We start from the raw sequence: 20,012 nt of genomic DNA on the forward strand, positions 1-20,012 counted from the left end.
TGCATACACAGTTTGAATGAGCTCTTTAAGATGAGCTCTTTCTTACCTGACAGACATTCACACACAAATGAATTAAAGTGCTTATACATAAAGACACTCGCTCATGCAAGGAACCTGAACAGTAGTGGACGGATGCTTCAGCAGGAACTGACTTTGAAAATGTAGCCATGATATTTCAGCCTGAATGATGTTACATGAGTGTAACCTTCCAACTACCGTCACGCTGTCATAATACTGTACACAAACAGATCGTGCTCTGTACACACCCCTGCCCCCATATTTACCCCGAGGGACAATTTCTCTCTCCGTTCTGTAAGAGGATTGGTCCTCTGGTCACCATCTGCTGAGTTTACTGAACACAGTCAGAAAATTATTATATTGTCCTCATTTGTAAGTCACTTTGCACTTAATGTAAATAATACCACGTATCTTGTTTCTTCATTTACAGTCTAATTACATGGATCATATTTTACACTTTTGTAGCATTTCCTTTTTCACTTTAAATCCATTTGCTTCAAGATTTATGTATTAATCTCTTTTATCTATGCACACTATTTTAGTTCACTCAGTTTTGGTTGTTTTTGTTATTTTTGTTCAAGAAACTCTTTTATTATTTATTATTATTTCTAATTTGTTAATGTTTGTTATTGTCTCTGGTTAACATGTGTCAACTACATAAACCATAAATTAACAACTAAATGAACAATATTTGTATTTTGCAATGAGCGGTTTTTAATGCTAGTTAAAGTGCAGTAAAAATGCATTAACTAATGTTAATCAATGCAACTTTTAAATAATGTTTTTTCTTAAAAATAAATAAACTAAGATCAATAAATTCTATTGGGTTATGTTAACTTATATTAACAAATGAACCTTATTGTAAAGTTTTACCAGTTATTCCTGTTACTTATTGGTTGGTTTATTAGTTTGTTTTATATATTATTTGTTTGTTAGTTGTTGCTTTTTAAGTTTACTTTAAATTTACATTAACATTTTATAATAATCATTTGTTAACATTAACAAGACCTAGCAATGAGCATGATTATTATCATTTTTTTAATTTTTTTTAAGTAATTTTTCGTTGGTTAATGGATGTTAGTTATTTGGTTTTCCATCGCAATACGAAGGTGTAGGAATACTGAATAAGCATTTGATATTAAGGATATGCACTGTCATATTGGTCAATAAAAGCGCTTGTTCATGTTATCTAAGTAATGAATAATAAAAGTAAAACAAACTATACTAATCTATATCGGCAGAGGACATTATAAATAAATGGTTATTATATTGACCCAGACATTTTGTAGATCTTAGACCCAAATGCTAAGATGATGGTCATGTCACATATATAGAAATTTGGTCATCTTTGCATCTTATTTTGTCCAAGAGCAACCAGATCATCAGACACCCATATAAAGCCACCAACCTCAGTTTGTATGTTTTATGAAACGTTTAGGAGCATGAAAATCCAATATTAAATACTTGTTGATTACAGAGTGGTGTTTTCAAAACTCTTAAATATCTGTCAAAGTTTTAATGGCGTGAAACTTAGGTATTTTAGAGTGAAGTAACCCCTAGATCTGATCAGTTGGGTTGTAAAGAACAGTTCTTTGTTCTTGACAAGTGTTATGAGATGATTGTGAGTCATCGTTGCATAGAGACATTTCTTGTGTGCATATGTCAAAAAATATTCATCGAAACTCTTGTCCTGTAAAAGCACTCTTGACAAGCGTTGTTTGAATCTCCAGGTGTGAATGAAGCAGACCCGGCCATGGGTGGAGGCTTCCTGGATATTCTGAAAGGAGGAACCGAGCGATTCCTGACCAACATCAAAGACACTTCCTCCAAAGTCATCCAGTCGGTGGCCAGGTGAGCGATGCATTCAGACTGCAGTGAAACACCCCTGAGACTGTCCCGTATCAGCTAGTGCACACGCCTTGCTCGAGTCTGTTTTGGCTTGCCTTAGTTTCGTTATGATGCTTCTCTTTCCGCTGAGCCATTGACAGTTTCAGCCGATTGGTTGAAGAGGTCGTAGTGGTGGATAGAGTACTAGTAATCTGCAGGCGGTTAATCTGATATCACTTAATCTAGCTCAGAAACAATGCCATCCACTGCTGTCTTTGAGCACGTTTAGCAAAATCTCTTTTCTTAGTATAAAAAGATTCAGAGGCTCTTTTTCATGAGCTGTAGCATTTTAAAGCCTTGAAGACACACTGTGCTAACATGAAGGATTTTTCAAAAGGTTGTCAGAATAATAATTCTAGAAATTTCTGCAGTAGCATCACGTGTATTCTTTACATAGAGAATACATTGTGGTGAAAACATCCATTCAAGATTATTGATTTATAAATAGGTTGTTTAATTTTGAAATTATAATATATAATAATGTATAATATAATAATTTAAAGGGGAGTATTTTTCCTAAACTTTGCACTACATGTATTTGTATGTCTCAAATCAGTAGTATTATAGTAGTTTTAAATCTTTTGAATTAGCTTTTGTTTTATATTTTCAACTTTCATTTTAATTTAACTTTTACTAATTTTATATCTTTAAAAAAAATCCTATTTAGCTTTAATTTTAGTTAAAATTTTAAGAAATTGTACGTCTTATTTTTATTTTTTATATTATTTTTGTTAGTTTATTTTTTCTTTTGTCATTATAATTTTTTTTCAATCTTCCTATTTAGCTTTAATTGTTTTTTTATATTAATATTTTATGATTAATAATATTGGTTTGAGTTTTAGTTGTTTAATGTTTTTTGTCATGTTTTTTTTTTGTATGTATCTATATATTTATTTTCCCATTTAATAAACACAAAAAATTAAAGCAAAAAATAAATTATTACCTCATTACAGTACATGTAATGATATACTCTTTAACTAATAATTATTTTCATATGAAACGTTTATTTTTAATGAATTAGCCTGGGGCCCTACTTTTTTTGTATGTTTTTATGTAGAATAACTTATGCTTATGCATCATACTCAAAACAAAGGACATTTTTAAAAGTAAATGGGGTCAATTCTGAGTTCATGTTGATTCGATCCTGATTATCTTCATAAGATAGTAAATTTGATCTGTCTAATTGCAGTGACTGGACGTTAATCTCGATTTAAACTCAATCAGGGTTTTGTTTATGACACGCTCTGATCTACCAGATCATAAATTCACCTCCATAATCTGCTTGCATGCATTAATCAGGTTTAATAATTATCCCCTCAACGTCTCCACAAGTCTGTCATGTTTATTTTTCTCCTCTGTTGGCCCATTTTTGCTGTTCATTTTGTTGTTTTGTTGATTTTGTTCCTGAATCACGTCTCTCGGTCCCGCAAACCCCTGGCAGCTCCAGGTAACTATGGGACAGCGCCTGTGTGTATATGTGTTTGCGTTACGTGTGTGTAGTGTGTGTGTAGAGATGGTGTGTGCACTTCACTCCACCTTCATCTCATGGCTTTGTTCGCTGTTTGTTCATAACCTCAGTCTGAGTCTGCTCCCATCAGCACAGCATTACCCTGATCAGTAGAGTTTCTTAAAAAAAAGTCTAAACAGCTGCCTACTAAATCCATATGTGTGAGTGCTGCTCCTCAAATGACTTTAAAGGAATAGTACACGTTATTCAGTGAGAAATCACACTGTATCCCAAGCCTTCTATATAAATAAACAGTGACTAAAGTTGCATTATATTTGATCCAAAAAAGGTATTATTTGAATCTATTAAATATATTTATTTAAAAAAAAAACTTTGACTGACCCAAACTTTTGAAGAATATTGTATAAAACAGAAGGAATGCAATTGAGTTCACTATTCCTTTAAGTCTAATCTTTTTAGACCCAGATTTTGAACGGAGTTTATGATACGTTTGTGATACAAGCCGTTACTCTTTTTCTTGTCGACAGGTTTTCCGTTGAGATTTAGCTTGTAATGTAGATGTTCTTTTAGTTCTTGCATTCATACATCTAACCGTGTCCTGTCCTGTCTCAGTTATGCTAAGGGAGACCTGGACCTGTCCTACATCACCTCCAGACTAGCAGGTACAGTCACCTGTGTATTCCAGCTTTCACATTCATTTTGAATGCCTTAACACTAACGTAATGGTGTTAAAGTTATTAACCCGTCGATTTGTGTTTTTGCAGTCATGTCTTTCCCAGCTGAAGGTGTTGAATCTGCAATTAAGAATAACATTGAGGACGTGCGTCTGTTCCTGGATTCTCGACACGCGGGTCATTATGCAGTATACAACCTCTCCACACGCTCCTACAGACCGGCCAGGTTTCACAACCGGGTGAGAGCGGACCGCAAAGCGTTCGATCGACTCATTACAGGGATCCAAATTGATGTCTTATCATAATATCATAAATCCTGAGTTGTTATTGTTAACTAAAACCTATTTAATTAAAACAATCCGAAATAAAATATAGATATTAGATGAAAAACATAACATAAATGTAAAAGAAAATCGGTTTAGTTGAAACTCTGTTTAGTCTGAAAACTGAAATAAAATTAAAATCAAATTAATGCCCAATAGAAATATAAAAAACTAATACAATATAAAAGCATATAACAACTGAAAATATGAATATAAAATGTACAAATAAAAACCGATTTAAAATAATAATAAATACTATGATATTATATAAATAATACTAAAATAACAGAGTATACTTAAGTTGATATGGATTGAAACGAGGCTAGATAGAAGTACAGTGATGCAGAAAACACCTACAGAATCAACAAAATCTAGTCATAAAAACACAGAATGTCATGTTATTAAATCATAATAAAATCGGGATTTGGTAAACCTCTGTTGTAAACAGGGGTGATAGCGTTCCGGCACCACGCCGGATTTCCGGCGTAGGCTACTGTGGCTGCGAAAAAAAAAAAAAAAAAAATCAGGTTGGTTATATTGGTCTACGGCGGCGTTTTAGTGCCATGTTAAAAAAATAATAAAAATAATAATAATAATAAAAAAGATTGTCTAATGTTTATTTGATGTCTGTTTTTAAAAGCACGGAAGAGAATATGTGCTGTTATGTTAGACATCGTTTCAGCTATTAAAATAGTTCCGTTTTGTATGTATGGCAAAATGATTTCGTTTCTGTTTTTATTAATTAAGTTGTAATGGGAAGATTTTTTATTAGTCAGATATACATAAGGTATAGGCGCATATCCAATGGTTTGTGCGGAGAGTGGAAGCTTGCACAATGCAATACAGAGGCGCAAGAGTCGTCACTTGCACTTTTTTTTATCCAGTAGAAACGAATTATCCTCAAAACAATACATGCCTTACCAACATCAAATACATAGATGGGGAGATTTAAATTACTGCTTAACGAAATAAAAAAAAATCAAACCAAAAACTCTTTCATTATATCTGTAAAGATGCATTTCTCGCGTCAAAGTGGAGATTTCTATTAAGGATCTTATCACTGATTTAGAATACACTAGTTTATTCATAAATAATTCAAATATCCCCTTACCCTCCGACACATTCATTGTTATGTACAAGGAATACAAGTTGATGTAGACTAATATAAATTTAAAATACATCGTTTTAATAAATACAAATCAGCAAAACTGTTTCAAGTGATAGGCATTATTCAATTAAAAGTATCAATGAATAAAACATTATGTTGACCAGGTGGATTATTCATTGAAATCATGGAGAATGACATTTAGTTTTATTTTCATCATGAATGACAGCGCACCGTGTATTTACAGACAAACAAAATCTGCAGACGTCTCTTTACTGCGGAAGTGAACTTAATAAAACAGAAACGAAATCAATGTGTCATACATACAAAACGGAACTGTTTTAATAGCTGAAACTATATCTAAACGTTTTGCTATGTTCTGTCTATGCAAACAGAACAGCAGTAGGCTACATAGGCTAATAAATCAAGTGCGTCATCGTCACAACCATAGCCTTGTTTCCGCACGGAATAAAGTATTTTATTCTCGGAACATTTCGACTTTATTCTCCGACTTTATTTTTATTATTAATATTATTATTATTTTTTGCAGAGGTTAGATATTTCGACTTTATTCTCTGAATATTCCGACTTTAATCTCGGAGTTTCGACTTTATCTCGGAAACTTAGATTTTTTTTTATTAAATATATATTTTTTTTTTTACATGGCACTATATGTCGTCGTACTGATCTGTCATTTAGATGTGAGATGCGCAGGTCAGAGAGCAGCTTTAACGCTCAACGACTCATGAGCCAATCAGAAGTAGTTAAGGGGCGGGCCTCGTGTCTTTGTCAAATAGATTGATACAGGTTAAGGCAATGCTCCATGCGCGAAGGTGTTTGCAATTGTGTCTCATATTTCTCAACTCCAAACGTAAGTAATGGCACTTACTGACCTGTCTTGGTATGACTGTAGCATCTGCAGCATTTACTTCCAGTGATTGTACTAAGATGGGCTAATAAGGTCAATGTAGGCACTGAACATATTGAGAAGAAAATGCTGTGTTTTCTTGAATAATACTGAGGGCATAATGCAAATATGAAAATATCTAAAAAAGATCCACTTGTCAATAATGATGATCAGGGTTATACATACTTAGGCTGTTTATATATTTGGGCCCAGGGGCCAACAAGTTGTGTTAAAAGTGCGTCGCATACATAATACCCTCTCGGGGGGCAAGGAAAAAAAGTTCAGGCTCAGGAATTTTTTTCACTATCAGCCCTGTGTAAAGCACTTTATGGCTAAAAAAAGAGGAATTGTTACATTTTCATAAGGTTACATTTTAAAAGATTGATTAAATTGTTAACGTTTTATGTCTTGATTTGAAATGAAACAATAAAAAAAAACAAAAAACATTAATTTGGCCCAATTTTATTATTATTACATTATTAAACTGTTATAGTTTTATTCATTAGTTCATTAGACATGCTTTTTAATTTGATTACATTTATTACAACCATTGAGACCGATATAATAAAAGAGGATCCAGAAAAATTCAAACATAATTTAGGAAAAAATAAGACCAATTTGATAAAGCCCTACATCCTGTACTTGATGAACTCATAGTTGTGTTGTGTGTGCAGGTATCAGAGTGCGGTTGGCAACCTAGAAGAGCTCCGACTCTGAAGAACCTGTACAGTATATGTAAAAACATGCACCAGTGGCTCAAACAGGACCAGAGGAACATCTGCATCGTACACTGTCTGGTGAGCACACACACGCACACACACACACACACACACACAAGGCCCTTTTCCAACAGTGTTACTATTAGTGCTGTCAGTCGAACTAATTATTTGTGATTTAATATTTTAATGCCGTTAAAGTAAAAACCATTAATCAGATGCGTTAACATGCCTACAGATAAACATATTACACTGTGGCCTTTGTTGACAAGTCATAATGTGTGTCCTGGGATCTTCATATTGTGTCTGTGTGTGTTTGCAGGATGGACGGGCAGCGTCGGCTGTGGTGGTTTGTGCGTTCCTCGCTTTCTGTCGTCTGTTCTCTACGGCCGAGGCTGCAGTTTACATGTTCAGCATGAAACGATGCCCACCAGGCATCTCGCCCTCACACAAACGGTAACTTCCTGTCTTTTTCTCACTCTGTTCCTTTGAGTTAAGACGTACTGCACAGCAGAATGTCAGGGCAGGTTGTTTTAGAGAAATTACAGAAATGAATGCTCTGTGGATTAATTCACAGGAATTAGGTGCTTGAACATGATCAGTGAGCCGCAGGTGTGACGGTTCTTTAGTGATGAGGTCACTTCCTGCCACAGCTGTTCTTTGGCTTGCTTCTGCCGAACTTCGCAAGCTCATGGGACTTTTGATTCTAACCAAATGTGACAAATATGCGTGGTTACAGGAGCTGATAACAGTGACTTTGTCAGCTAAATGTAAAGGAAGTGACGTAACCTTGAACAGAACGTTCAGTTCTGCTGCTCACCAGAACGCAAGAGTGTTGAACTGCATTTAAAGGAATTACTTTATTATTCTTATATACTATTATAGTATTTATTCATATTTTTAATTTGCTTTTACTATTATATTTTCCATTTAAATTTTTGTAATTTTATAACGTGTTTTTGTCATTTTATGAAAAAATTATTTTATAATTAGGCTCTCCGTTTTAAAACATCGTTCAAGGTAAAGAAGAGGGTGACATCTAGCGGAGAAGACAAGTAAAAAACAGAAATAGATATGAAAAACATGGATGCACAGCTTTTGAGAATCGACCACTTAAAAAAAAACTTTTAATCAAAAACTCACATTTTTTCGCCCAGCCCTAGTAAACAAGTTATTGTTTATAAAAACTGAAACTATAAAGAAACATTTTCATTATTTGAAATAAAATAAACATGAATTGAAAATAAAATATTTCAGCTAGTTGTTCTTTTGTTTTGTTTAGAATAATATGAAGTAAATAAAGTAATTAAAATCTAAAACGTGACAAAAACTATGCAGACATATTTAACAAAAAACAAAAAGGACTTTCAAATTCAAATGAGAACAGAAAATATAAACATAAAATCTAATTCACAACATTTACAAAAACTAGAACACAGGTTCTCTTGCACACTATAAATAGGGCTGGGCGATGTACCCAAAAAATTATCTTGATACATTTTTTCATATCAGTCGATACTGATAATTATCATCATAAATTTCAAATCTTTATTTCTTTCAATTTTAAAGGCTTATTTCTGCTCCCAAGAGAAAGTTGTAGAAATCAGGCTCCCAGAAACCAGTTAATTGTGTTTTAAATGACTCTTTATTCTCAGAAAGTGACAAACACTTCACCTTTTTAATTCTTTACACTTTTCCAGTCATTCTTCCTTAACAAAAAAAAATATCTTAATATAAAATTTCTAGCATTTTCTAATGTTATTGTTTCAAATCATGAAACAGGTTTGTGTTGCCTGACTTTGACGCGGATCTTAAGCACAATTTGCTGTGCATGCTGCAATATTAATAATATTAAATTGTGTCTTAGAAATGCACGTTTGACAGTAGCTTGAGTTTACAGTAGTAGTGGCTTGAGTTAGGATGCAGATGTAAATTCATGTTCATTATCAAAAACAGTAACATCTTTAAAGAGTGTAACAACATCATTTTATATGGTAAAATTTAGTTTCTCTGATTGTTTGAGTTGTTGAATTAACCATTAGATTACCAAAGGATTGCCTCAAGATTTAGTCATTGATTATTTTTGTGTTCATTTCTTAAGTTAAACAATCATGACTCCTGTCATAATCGTATAAAGCTTGTAAACCATGCAAAAATAGACCAGTAGTATAGAAAAATCCAAACAATCACCACAGTAATAAATAAAAGGACAAAAAAACTTTGCAGGTCAGACAGCACACATTCGTGAACATATCTCACGTTATGATATCTCCTGATGTGTGAAATCTGCTCGTGAGGATGTGGGGTTCAAGGCAAAGATTGATGTTATCTCAGTTTTAAATGTTCATGAGAATGAGGTCAGGCATCTCATCCCAGAGCGTAGATGTTCGCTGATGAACCATGCTGATTTTGCTGGTTGTTAATAGTGCTTGCTAAGCAATCAACGTTAATACACTGTAAAACGTCACTATTGCCTTTAAAAAGCTCTTTGTTCGAACCCCTGGTGTATTCAAGTCTTATGAAATAAGGTCATTTGCATATAGAAAAGTGCACTTACAGCCTGTATAACTAAAAAGGCTCAGAGAGGAGGGTGAAAATGTACCAAAAAGTACATTAGTTTTACATGGCCAAGAAACTTTGGCTAATGTCTAAAACAAAGCAACCGCACATGAAAAAAAGTTACAGGGGATAGCCTCGTATATTTGGGTTCGGCTCATGATCAAAATGTGTAGTTTACTGTAGATGCTCGTCATAACTGCATGTTGATGCATTGCAGTAATTGATGACTGTTGTTGTTTGTAGGTATATTGAATACATGTGTGATATGATGGCAGAAGAGCCCATAATCCCCCACAGCAAGCCTATTACCATCCGCTCTGTAGCCATGACTCCCGTACCGCTCTTTAATAAGCAGCGACACGGCTGTCGGCCGTTCTGTGAGGTTTACGTCGGTGACGAGCGAGTCGCAACCACTTCACAGGACGTGGACAGAATGAAGTAAGTCAACCCTGTGATGAAACTTAACGTCTTGCTGATGGGCATTATTGAAAAAATATAAACCTAGTGTCTGCATCTCTAACTACTTTTGCCGTTTCTGCAGGGATTTTAAGATGGAGGACGGGCGAGCGGAGATTCCTCTGAATATAACGGTGCAGGGAGACGTGCTGATCGTGATTTATCATTCACGTGCAACGCTGGGCGGACGCCTGCAGGCCAAAGTAAGACTCACAGTGACCCATAGTTGCCAATATCTTCCCAGTACACGTTTCTAAGCAGAAATTAACAGATGCGAGTAAAATGTTACGCACCAGTTAGCCGGTAAATTTATTAGGAATTGCATTATTATGATATTAATGGCATTAATGGGTTATGATGTAAGAACAGTAGTTTAACCCCTACTGACAATTTGAGCAAATCAAATCGAAGACAAATATACCATTGTGCATCTTTTACAGAGCGTCTCTTCCCAATTAACCCAGAGCAATTAAAAATATGGTAAATAAATATAAAAAAAAATTATTGTGCATCTCTTTTACAAATTGTACCTCGTATGTCATAATTATACCCTTTTAAAGCCACCAAAATAAAATTAAAATAGAACAACATTAAGATTACATTTAAAAAAAAAAAGTTTGATGTTTGTGAGATTTGTTGCATTTGATTACAAGTTTAGTGTTTTTTGTTTTGCCACAAAATGCAATGGATAAATGGGGATAATTAATTTAACATGAAAAACACATAGATTGATTTATATTATCACAGATTTTATATAGCTGTTAATGTAATAATTTATTTATATATATATATATATATATATAAAATGACTACATGAACAACTATATAAAATCTTTAATAACTGATAGAAATTATACAATTATTTCCATTAAATATTTTATTATTATTATGTCTTATGAAGTATAATTTGTATGTTGTAATGTATGTTACTTTTAATTGCATATTGTATTGTTTTTGTTTTGTTTTTTTGCCCTAAATATACCCTTTGATATGAAATTAAAAATAGTCCATAAAAATGTTTTTTGGACAATAAGAAATATTAATGGGCTGGTCATTTTTTTTAATTTCACCTACAGTGATGTATATTCTTTCTATTCTATTCTATTACTTGCTTCCAACAGATCTTCACACTGAAAGCCCTTGAAGTCTAGTGCACCCACTGTTCATATTTTGTCAATGCTTCTTAGTCATTGCTGTGTTGTGGTTTTTGTAGATGGCTTCCATGAAGATGTTTCAGATTCAGTTCCATACTGGGTTTGTGCCCAGAAATGCCTCCACTGTCAAATTTGCAAAGTAAGTTTCACTTCACTCTCACGAATGATCTCACATCAGTTTCACATTCAGTTTTATGTCAGATTGTGCTGCTCTTTTAAGATGGTGGTGCTGTGTGTGTTTGCAGGTATGATCTCGATGCGTGTGACATCCAAGAGAAATACCCCGACCTCTTCCAGGTACATGTAAATGTGGAGGTGGAGCCTCAGGATCTCCCTAGCAGCAAGACTCCGCCTTGGGAAAATTTTCCCACCAAAGGACTCAATCCCAAGATCCTTTTCTCCAGCCGAGATGAACAGCAAGAGATCCTGACCAAATTTGGTGAGGTTTCAGGGTTCTCACATGTCCTTAAATAGTCTTAAAATGTATCAGGTTCAGTTTGTGTCTTAAATATCCAAAATGGTTTAGAATTGGGCACAGAAATGGAATCGAATAGACACAGAAAAACAGGAACTGAAATACAGCCTATTGTGATTATTAAACATATAAAGACCAAGATCAGTGAATACTGATTGCTTTTGATCCACTGTTGATCGATTAGGACAGGGTTTGCTTTATTTAGTTTATATTATGAATCATTATATTTGATCTTGTTTATATATTTAGGCTTGTTTATAATTAACGCATTATGATACAAAATTGTATTTCGGTTACACAATAAACTATATCTAGAACTTAATCACACTCTGTCAAAGGAAGTAAAGACTAATAACATTATTTAAAACATTCAATATACAGATTTTATTAGTTTTGTCACAATAATCTGTATATTGAACACGTTAGGTAAAAATTGATAGCCTGAATGCACTGTAAGTCGCTTTGGATAAAAGCGTCTGCTAAATGCATAAATTTAATTTAGTGTTGCATTTCTTTAAATATACCAAATACAATATAAACCATCCTTTATTTCATATGCACTAATACATTTCAAGTTATTTAAAATCTTAAAAAGGACTATAATTTTAAAACTCTGCAGATACCTTGTTTCTTGTTTCTCATCGATGTTATGTTGCAGATTTCCAATTAGTTTTAACTTGAGATGTTTGTTCTCAATCTTTCTGGTTGATCAGGTAAACCAGAACTTCCACGTCAGCCTGGATCAACAGCCTGTTACAGCTCTGAACCGGCCCAGCCGGAGCGCTCGCCTGAAGGGCCACAGACCGAGGAGGACTCCCCTTCTCCTCAGAGCACAGACACCAATGCCAACAACTTCTTCCAGATGCTTGACTGGGAAGGTATACAGTACATTCATAACATTTCTATGCAAATGAGCACACATAATCCATAGACTTTTTCATGGTTTCCCACATTAACTAACATAAACTCACTATGAGAAATACATACACAAATACAGTATTCATTCATCTTTGTTAACATCAAATGTAAAAATCCATTAAATAATATAAACATAAAAATCCATTAAATAATATAAACATGTAAAAATCAATTCAATAACATAAACAGATACAACTTTTGATTTTTATAATGTATTAGTAAAGGTTGGAATGAATGTTAAAATTAACATTATTATCATTGTTTGTTCATGTTTTCGAATGCAGTTAATTAATAACAACAAAAGGGGAACCTTGTTGTGAAGTTTTGTGAACATTAAAGGTGTAGTGTGTAACTTTTCATAATATTAAAATATTTCCTCCTATCTAAGTTTATTGAATAATTGTAATATAACAGAGCTCAACAGTGCATTTGACTTGCATTTATGACTAACTATAGATGTGTGTGTGAACTGTACTGTGTATTTAGGAGCATGTGTGCAAATAAAAAGTGGGTCCCTAAAAAGTCTTAAATTAAAATTTAAGGTCATAAAGTCTTAAGTATCTTAAAAATACCTAAGCAAAAGTCTTTTAAGATGGTCTTATATTTGGGGCTTGAAAACAGGAATTTTGATACAGCTTTATGTGATTATTAAACTTCATGCTGTGATTTAATTAAATAAATGTGAGTGCTGCACATTTCAAAGTCAAAATAGACTAATGGATAAAGCACCTTGAATTGGTAAAGACATTTCAAAATTGGAGTCCCGGAGAACTTTGCTGGTTAGTGTTAGTATTTTTGGTGTGCAGTAAATTGTATCTGACATATGATTCAATGTTTAAGATATAAATACGTTATTTTAAATGAATAGTTATTTTTTCAAATTAGGGGCACATGTGATCCTCGGGGGGAAAAAGCAAGCATTAAACCCTGTTTTCAGAATTTTATGCACATTTTGTTCCCCATAGTGATTTATTACATAGAAAGTTGTTTTATGTCACTTGTGTTCGGACCATCATCTTTTCGCCAACCGAAGCATTTCTTTCTTCAGCCTTTATTATGTTTTATGCACTTGAATTAGCTGGATTGTATTATGGTGTGTTTACAGACAGCAGTCGGCAGTTTGATTGTTCTGACAGCCAATTGGAGGACCAGGATGATTTGAGTGGCGGATCGGAGGAGGAGTCTGTGTCTTACTCCGCCCCCATCGATGGGACTCTGTCACGTGACACCACTGAACCGCTCTTCGAGGCAGACTTCACAACCACACCACCTGACCCTCAGCCCGACACAGAGGACCTACTCGGCCTGAACTCTGACCCCTGTCCCCCAGCAGCCACCGCTCAGCCGGGCATTGCGAATGAGACCGGTTTGAAAAGTTCCTCCAGTAACAGTGATTTACTGAATGACCTGTTCGCCCCTGCACCCAATACTGTGCCTTCAGCTAACGCAGAAGACCTGATGGGAGAAGGTCCAGGGGAAGATCTGTTCTTCAGCAGCACATCCAGCCAGCCGGCACCAACCGCTAACAAAGGTAAGAGAGACTTCACGTGAATGTTTAAATGTAGCATTTAGTAACAAAAAGCTGGTCACCAAAAGTTTGCATTAAGCATTATGCCTTAGAGCAGCCCTTGTGACCCCATATTATTCCAGTGGAACCATCTTTGTACTTTGTAACATTTCCTGCTGCTTGCTTTTGAATAAAATGACAACAAATTAAATGCATGTAGATAAAGATAAAAGCCAAAAATCTAAAATTAATATTTTGGTTTAAGTAAACGAAGCATGTTTTAGGAATAATATGATTTTTGCATTTACATTATTTTATCTCAAATTCTCTTCACATATATATATATATATATATATATATATATATATATATATATATATATATATATATATATATATATATATATATATATATATATATATAAAATGTGATATAAATAGAATTGACTTGATGATACAGTGTGGGGGAAAAGCAACATCAATAAATATTAAGACAAATTACAATAAATTAAGACAATTCAAACAAATAGAGCTCATGATAAAAAGAAAAATAGAAAATATTGCCATAGGATTATTTTTATTATTACATTACAGAAAGTAGAATCATCACTGAGAATAATGAAAATTACAGATGCATTATGGTAACAAGGACATATAAATTAATTAAATTAATTGCACTTAAATTATTATATTTATGCTATATATATATATATAGGGATGCACCGAAATGAAAATTCTTGGCCAAAACCGAAAAAGAGAAAACCAAGACCGAAACACCGAAATAAATTATGCCAATTATTAGTACCATTGCATTGATTGCTATGACCGTGTACTAACTTTACTAAAATTAAGACATTGCAATTGCATAAATTAATATTAAAGTTTCAAAGATAATTACAATTACATAACTTATTAAAAAAAAAACATAAAAATACATAATTACAAATGATTTAAATATTTATTAATCACATTGCAACAATGCACAGTATAAAATAAAATTCAAACTAAAAATTTATCCCACTCATGTGTATATTTAATAATAATGTACAGGCCTACTGGCCTGCAGAAAGGTTTTAAAATGAACAGTTCTCTCATAAAAACAAAGTGCATTTAGGTGAAGTGCATTTGAAATTTTTCTATGTAGGACTAGAAAGTGCATTAATTCTCCAGTTGGCAAGACTGTTATCACTTCTGGGGATGGGGACTTCAGACAGATAACCATCTAGCTGTTGAGCAGTTGAGCCTGTCATCTGCCTGACATTTGAGAAATATTTGAGAGAGTGTATTTAAATTGGGCCAGGGCATAAATAAACATTTTTATCAAATTAAAGCAGAAATCTAGCAGAAATATGACTGAAATCTGATATTATGTATGTGTGTGTGTGTGTGTATGTGTATATATATATATATATATATAGTAGCCTAAAGAACAAAATAGCCAACGTATTATTATTATTTGAAGCACTTTCTTGCAGAATTCCACTGAACATATCAGACAACGATGGTGCATGCCACTCATCTGGTGCAGAGATCAGTCTTTTTTTCTGCGCTCTGATCTGTCTCCTGCGATTGGCGCTTCTCCGTCTCCACGCGGGTTCTCCGCATCCAGCGCGGCCTGGATCATTTCTCGTGCGCGCTGCCTTATTTCCGCATCCAAGTAATGGTCATTATAACGCGGATCAAGGACATTCGCGATGAAGTGCAGAGGATCCGACAAGATCTCAGTGAGACGTGTGCTAACAGACTCTATAAGACTGTACTTTTCTTTGTTTTTACTTCGTGGTCCGTCTTAATCTCTTTGTTAGGAGACGTTTTAGTGCTGCGAATAAAGGAATACGAAGAGAGAGAATGTTCTCACTGGTGTTAAGTGAATGTCGCGTGGAGCTCGTGGTCTTTGCTATGCAGATGCAGGTGCACGTGCAGGTCGCGGTTTCTGTTTGCGTCATCACAACATTTCGGCCGTGCTGTTTCGGTGATAAAAGTATATCGGCCGAAAACCGAAAAGGCAATTTTCGGCCGAAAATTTTCGGTGGCCGAAATTTCGGTGCATCCCTAATATATATATATATATATATATATATATATATATATATATATATATATATATATATATATATATATATATATGTGTATGTATGTATATGTGTATCTATGTATATGTGTATCTATGCATGTATGTATGTATGTGATACACACACACACAGACAGACAGTGGGTGTAGAAAAGAATCACTTGGATGTTATAAGTTGCTAAATACAGCTGGATAAAACAAAACCTGTGCCCGTCTTCATTTCAGGCTCTAAAGCAACAAAATGTGATTATTTTAAAGGCCGGTGATTCTTTTCTATACCCACTGTATATTCTTTTCTTTTCTGTTCTTTTAATGTTGGGGTAAAATTTCACCTGGACATGTTGTTTGTAAATGTATTTGTTTGTTATTAATATACTATATTATTGTTATTATTATTTTACATTTTGTTAATGTGTTTTCTAAATTATCCTGAACTTCTTTCTGTAGACTTCTTTGACCCCTTCGGTGTGGGGTCAGCCTCTGCAGGGTCCGATCTGTTTGGTGACCTCCTGGGGTCAGACAGTGCTAGCAGCGGGTTCAAAGCTCCGCCTCCTGCATCTAACTCCAGCCTCTTTAACCTTAGTGAGTTCTGCTCTGATTTACATATAATTCAACACTTTGGAATACTAAACATGTTATTCAATATAAAACATAATCGCCTCATTTTCAAATGGACACAGAAATTGTGTTTACTGAGAGGGTAGTTCTGTGCTGTTTTCAAAGCAAACCTCGGGGTGTCTGAAAATGTTTCGCCAGATAAGTTAGCAAGCGAGCCTCCGAAGATGACATCATCAGCGAGTCAGCCTGATCTGTTAGGAGGCTGGGAAAACTGGAGCACAGGAGGAACCAGCACCACTAGTAACATGACCACTGCTGCCAGCAAACCTACTATGAGTGGTAATCAATCAGACCTTCACTCAGATTACCGAAACAAAAGAAAAGTCTATTTTATTATTTGTTAATGCATTAATTAAAATTAAGTGACATGGGCAATTTATTTTGGTTGCACTTTATTTGAAGGTGTCGTTGATACAGTATAAATGTATAACTATGAAGTCAAATTTATTAACATTGTACATAGTACAGGACTAGGTTTTGGAATTACTCCAATTTTTTTTTTTTTTTTTTACAGTATGTACACTTACCTGTGCTTACATAAGAAAGTATTGGATGATATAATGTAATTACATGGGTTAGGGTGAGGTTTAAGGTTTCAGGGTAGGTTCAGGGTTCAGTACATAATTATTGTAATTTCTATAACGAATACTTAGTATGTACATGCAGAACAGGACTGTAAAATAAAGTGCTCCTGGGTTTGGTTTAACCCTTTCGAGTCGATTAACGCATATATGCGTTTTGAGTCATTTTCACCTGATAACCCTGAAAAGAACTTAAATTACACTCTCAGTTTTAATCGTACAGATAAGAGCAATACATCAATCGAATCTGTAAAGGGTCTAGTTTTTTTTGGATACAGACATAATAACAAAAAACCTTTGTGCACTTATAAAATAAAGATAACAAACAAGGTGCGCTGTCTACAGTCTTTGTCTCCGCAGATCGTCATGTACAAACACGTCATTAAAATGAACTGTAACTCCGTGAATACTCAACGAAGAGACATGAGAGAGATATCTATAGAAAGCCTGAAATGTCTACTTTTAAACTAAAAAAGTGCTGCCGAAAACAAATATTCTGAGATAAAGTAATCCATATGAAAACAACGCAATGTCTGTTTTTCATATCTCCGCTCATTATATCTAATGTGACCACGCCCCCGCGCTTAACGCGCTATTCAGATTCAAACTGAAGCGCGCGGCTTGATTACGCCCACACAGAAGAAAAAGCAGCCAGACTCTTCTTCAAGTTTTTATTTTATTTTACTGTTTGCTTCGCGATGAGAGGACTAAGACATAATTCACCCCAAAAAGATGTGATGTGGTTGAGGATTTGAGAAATGGATTTCCTCAGAAAAAAGAATGAAGCACTTTATTCAACAGGGATCATAAACATGAGTAAGTCTCTTTTTATTTATTTGTACTAGTTTTCACATAACGTGTAAACATTTTACTAGTTAGACTTTTTCCAAATACTTTTTCCAAACTATAATTCCTGACTAAATGTATAATCAAGTGAAACATTATGAAGTTTCAATAACAATATACAATACTATACCATTCAAAAGCTTGATGTAAATAATATAAATGTGACAAATAGAGATAACTCTAACAAATGTAAAAACAATGCAGTTCTTTCGATTTATTCCCCCTAAAAAAACCTGAAAAATATTATCAGCTCTTTTCAACATTAATAATAATAATAATAATAATAATAATAATAATAATAAATGGGGTTTATTTGGTAGAAAATAAGATTGTTAAAAGGATTTCTGAAGGATTGTGTGACTAGAGAAAGGATGCCAAAAAAATTGAAAGTCAGCTTTGATTGTCCCTAATAAACTGTTTAACTGCTCCCCCAAGTGGATATTAAATTATGTTGTGGGATAATTAAATATATTCTTAATAAACTACACACATAAAATTATATACTTTTATTTTGTTCTCACATTCTTTCTTGTAAGTCCTCCCTCACATTGGCACAGTTGAATGAGAGGCTCATTATGCAGCTCATTATGCAGGCCTTTGTCTTCTCAGGTGTAAATCACAATGATATTCATGATAGTTGACGCCTACTCGCATATGACTTTTACCAACAAAAAGTGTTTTAGAAAATTTAAATCAATATATTGTTTTCTGTGAGTGAGTAAACAAGATGATTTTCACATCATTCAGAAAGAAAAATTCTAGGCTACAAGCTCCAGTTCTCAACTTTTCCGGCAACCAATTTTATGTATGTGTTTTATTGCCTTATTCAAGTGATTTAACATTTTTAGTTTTTCACTAACCATGCATAACATTTTTTTTCTCAAAAATACAATCTTGTACATGCATGCATTTCACATATTATTATAGCCCAGTTTGTGCTGATTACAGTGATATTAGACTTTACCCATTTAGATATTTATAAGAAACTGAAAAAAGCAAAAATGTCAGGGCATGACAAAACTTCTCAAGGCCCCAAAAATACCCTTAGACTCCAGAGGGTTAAGGTTAGTTTCTTGTAATTATGTGTTATTTACTGTTATATACTATTACTATAGTAAGTACATGCAACATAATAAGGACAAATAATGTATTACCTATATTTTTACAGCATTTATTAAACTTTGTTAATGTTAGTTAATAAAAATGTCCATGTTAGTTCACAGCTGTTATTGAAGTATCGAGATATTTATTGTCATAGTTACAATTATTCTTTTTTTTTTAATAGTTTATATTTTAATTGCCTTGACAAATGTTGCCTTGAAAACTAGTTTTTATTTTTTTACTATTTTAAAATGTTTTTATGGTTTCAGTTTACTTTGAATAACCCTGGTTCACAGCGCATATTTAAATAAACAAATAAACAAATATAGTTAACTGATGTTACCTTATTGTAAAGCACTAACGTTTAACCAGTAACCATTACTCGGGTCATACAGTCAAACATTTCCTAAGTTTACCAGCCAATCATATTTCTTGTTAAATCATAAGACTGCTCACAATCCAGTTGCAGCAGTCTATAAAGCATCTCAAACATTTCTTTTGTAACCCATTGACTTTGTGTTTGTGCAGCCTCAGGAGTTTCATCTTTCTCAAAGGCCAAATCTCAGAGCTTTGACCCCTTTGCAGACCTGGGTAACCTGGGCTCAACACTGCCTGGTATGTTTGTGTTT

General features: G+C 33.9%; 1 protein-coding gene across 3 annotated transcripts in view; it reads left to right on the forward strand.

The window, feature by feature from the left end:
* The window catches only part of LOC128014507 (cyclin-G-associated kinase), a 37,847-nt gene that overhangs the window by 12,496 nt on the left and 5,339 nt on the right, over positions 1-20,012 (forward strand). Inside the window, exons 11-24 of one of the 3 annotated variants that reach the window (XM_052598137.1) lie at positions 1,749-1,869; positions 3,986-4,035; positions 4,138-4,286; positions 7,057-7,179; positions 7,421-7,554; positions 9,901-10,095; positions 10,199-10,316; positions 11,327-11,406; positions 11,513-11,706; positions 12,456-12,620; positions 13,766-14,191; positions 16,685-16,819; positions 16,994-17,134; positions 19,912-19,998. In XM_052598137.1, the coding sequence (XP_052454097.1) occupies positions 1,749-1,869; positions 3,986-4,035; positions 4,138-4,286; positions 7,057-7,179; positions 7,421-7,554; positions 9,901-10,095; positions 10,199-10,316; positions 11,327-11,406; positions 11,513-11,706; positions 12,456-12,620; positions 13,766-14,191; positions 16,685-16,819; positions 16,994-17,134; positions 19,912-19,998 (2,118 nt within the window). Of the gene's footprint in view, positions 1-1,748; positions 1,870-3,985; positions 4,036-4,137; positions 4,287-7,056; positions 7,180-7,420; positions 7,555-9,900; positions 10,096-10,198; positions 10,317-11,326; positions 11,407-11,512; positions 11,707-12,455; positions 12,621-13,765; positions 14,192-16,684; positions 16,820-16,960; positions 17,135-19,911; positions 19,999-20,012 lie in introns of all 3 variants that reach the window. The other 2 variants (XM_052598129.1, XM_052598145.1) reach the window with 2 other exon arrangements.

The sequence above is a fragment of the Carassius gibelio genome, chromosome A5, assembly GCF_023724105.1.
Source record: "Carassius gibelio isolate Cgi1373 ecotype wild population from Czech Republic chromosome A5, carGib1.2-hapl.c, whole genome shotgun sequence".
Classification (NCBI taxonomy): Eukaryota; Metazoa; Chordata; class Actinopteri; order Cypriniformes; family Cyprinidae; genus Carassius; species Carassius gibelio.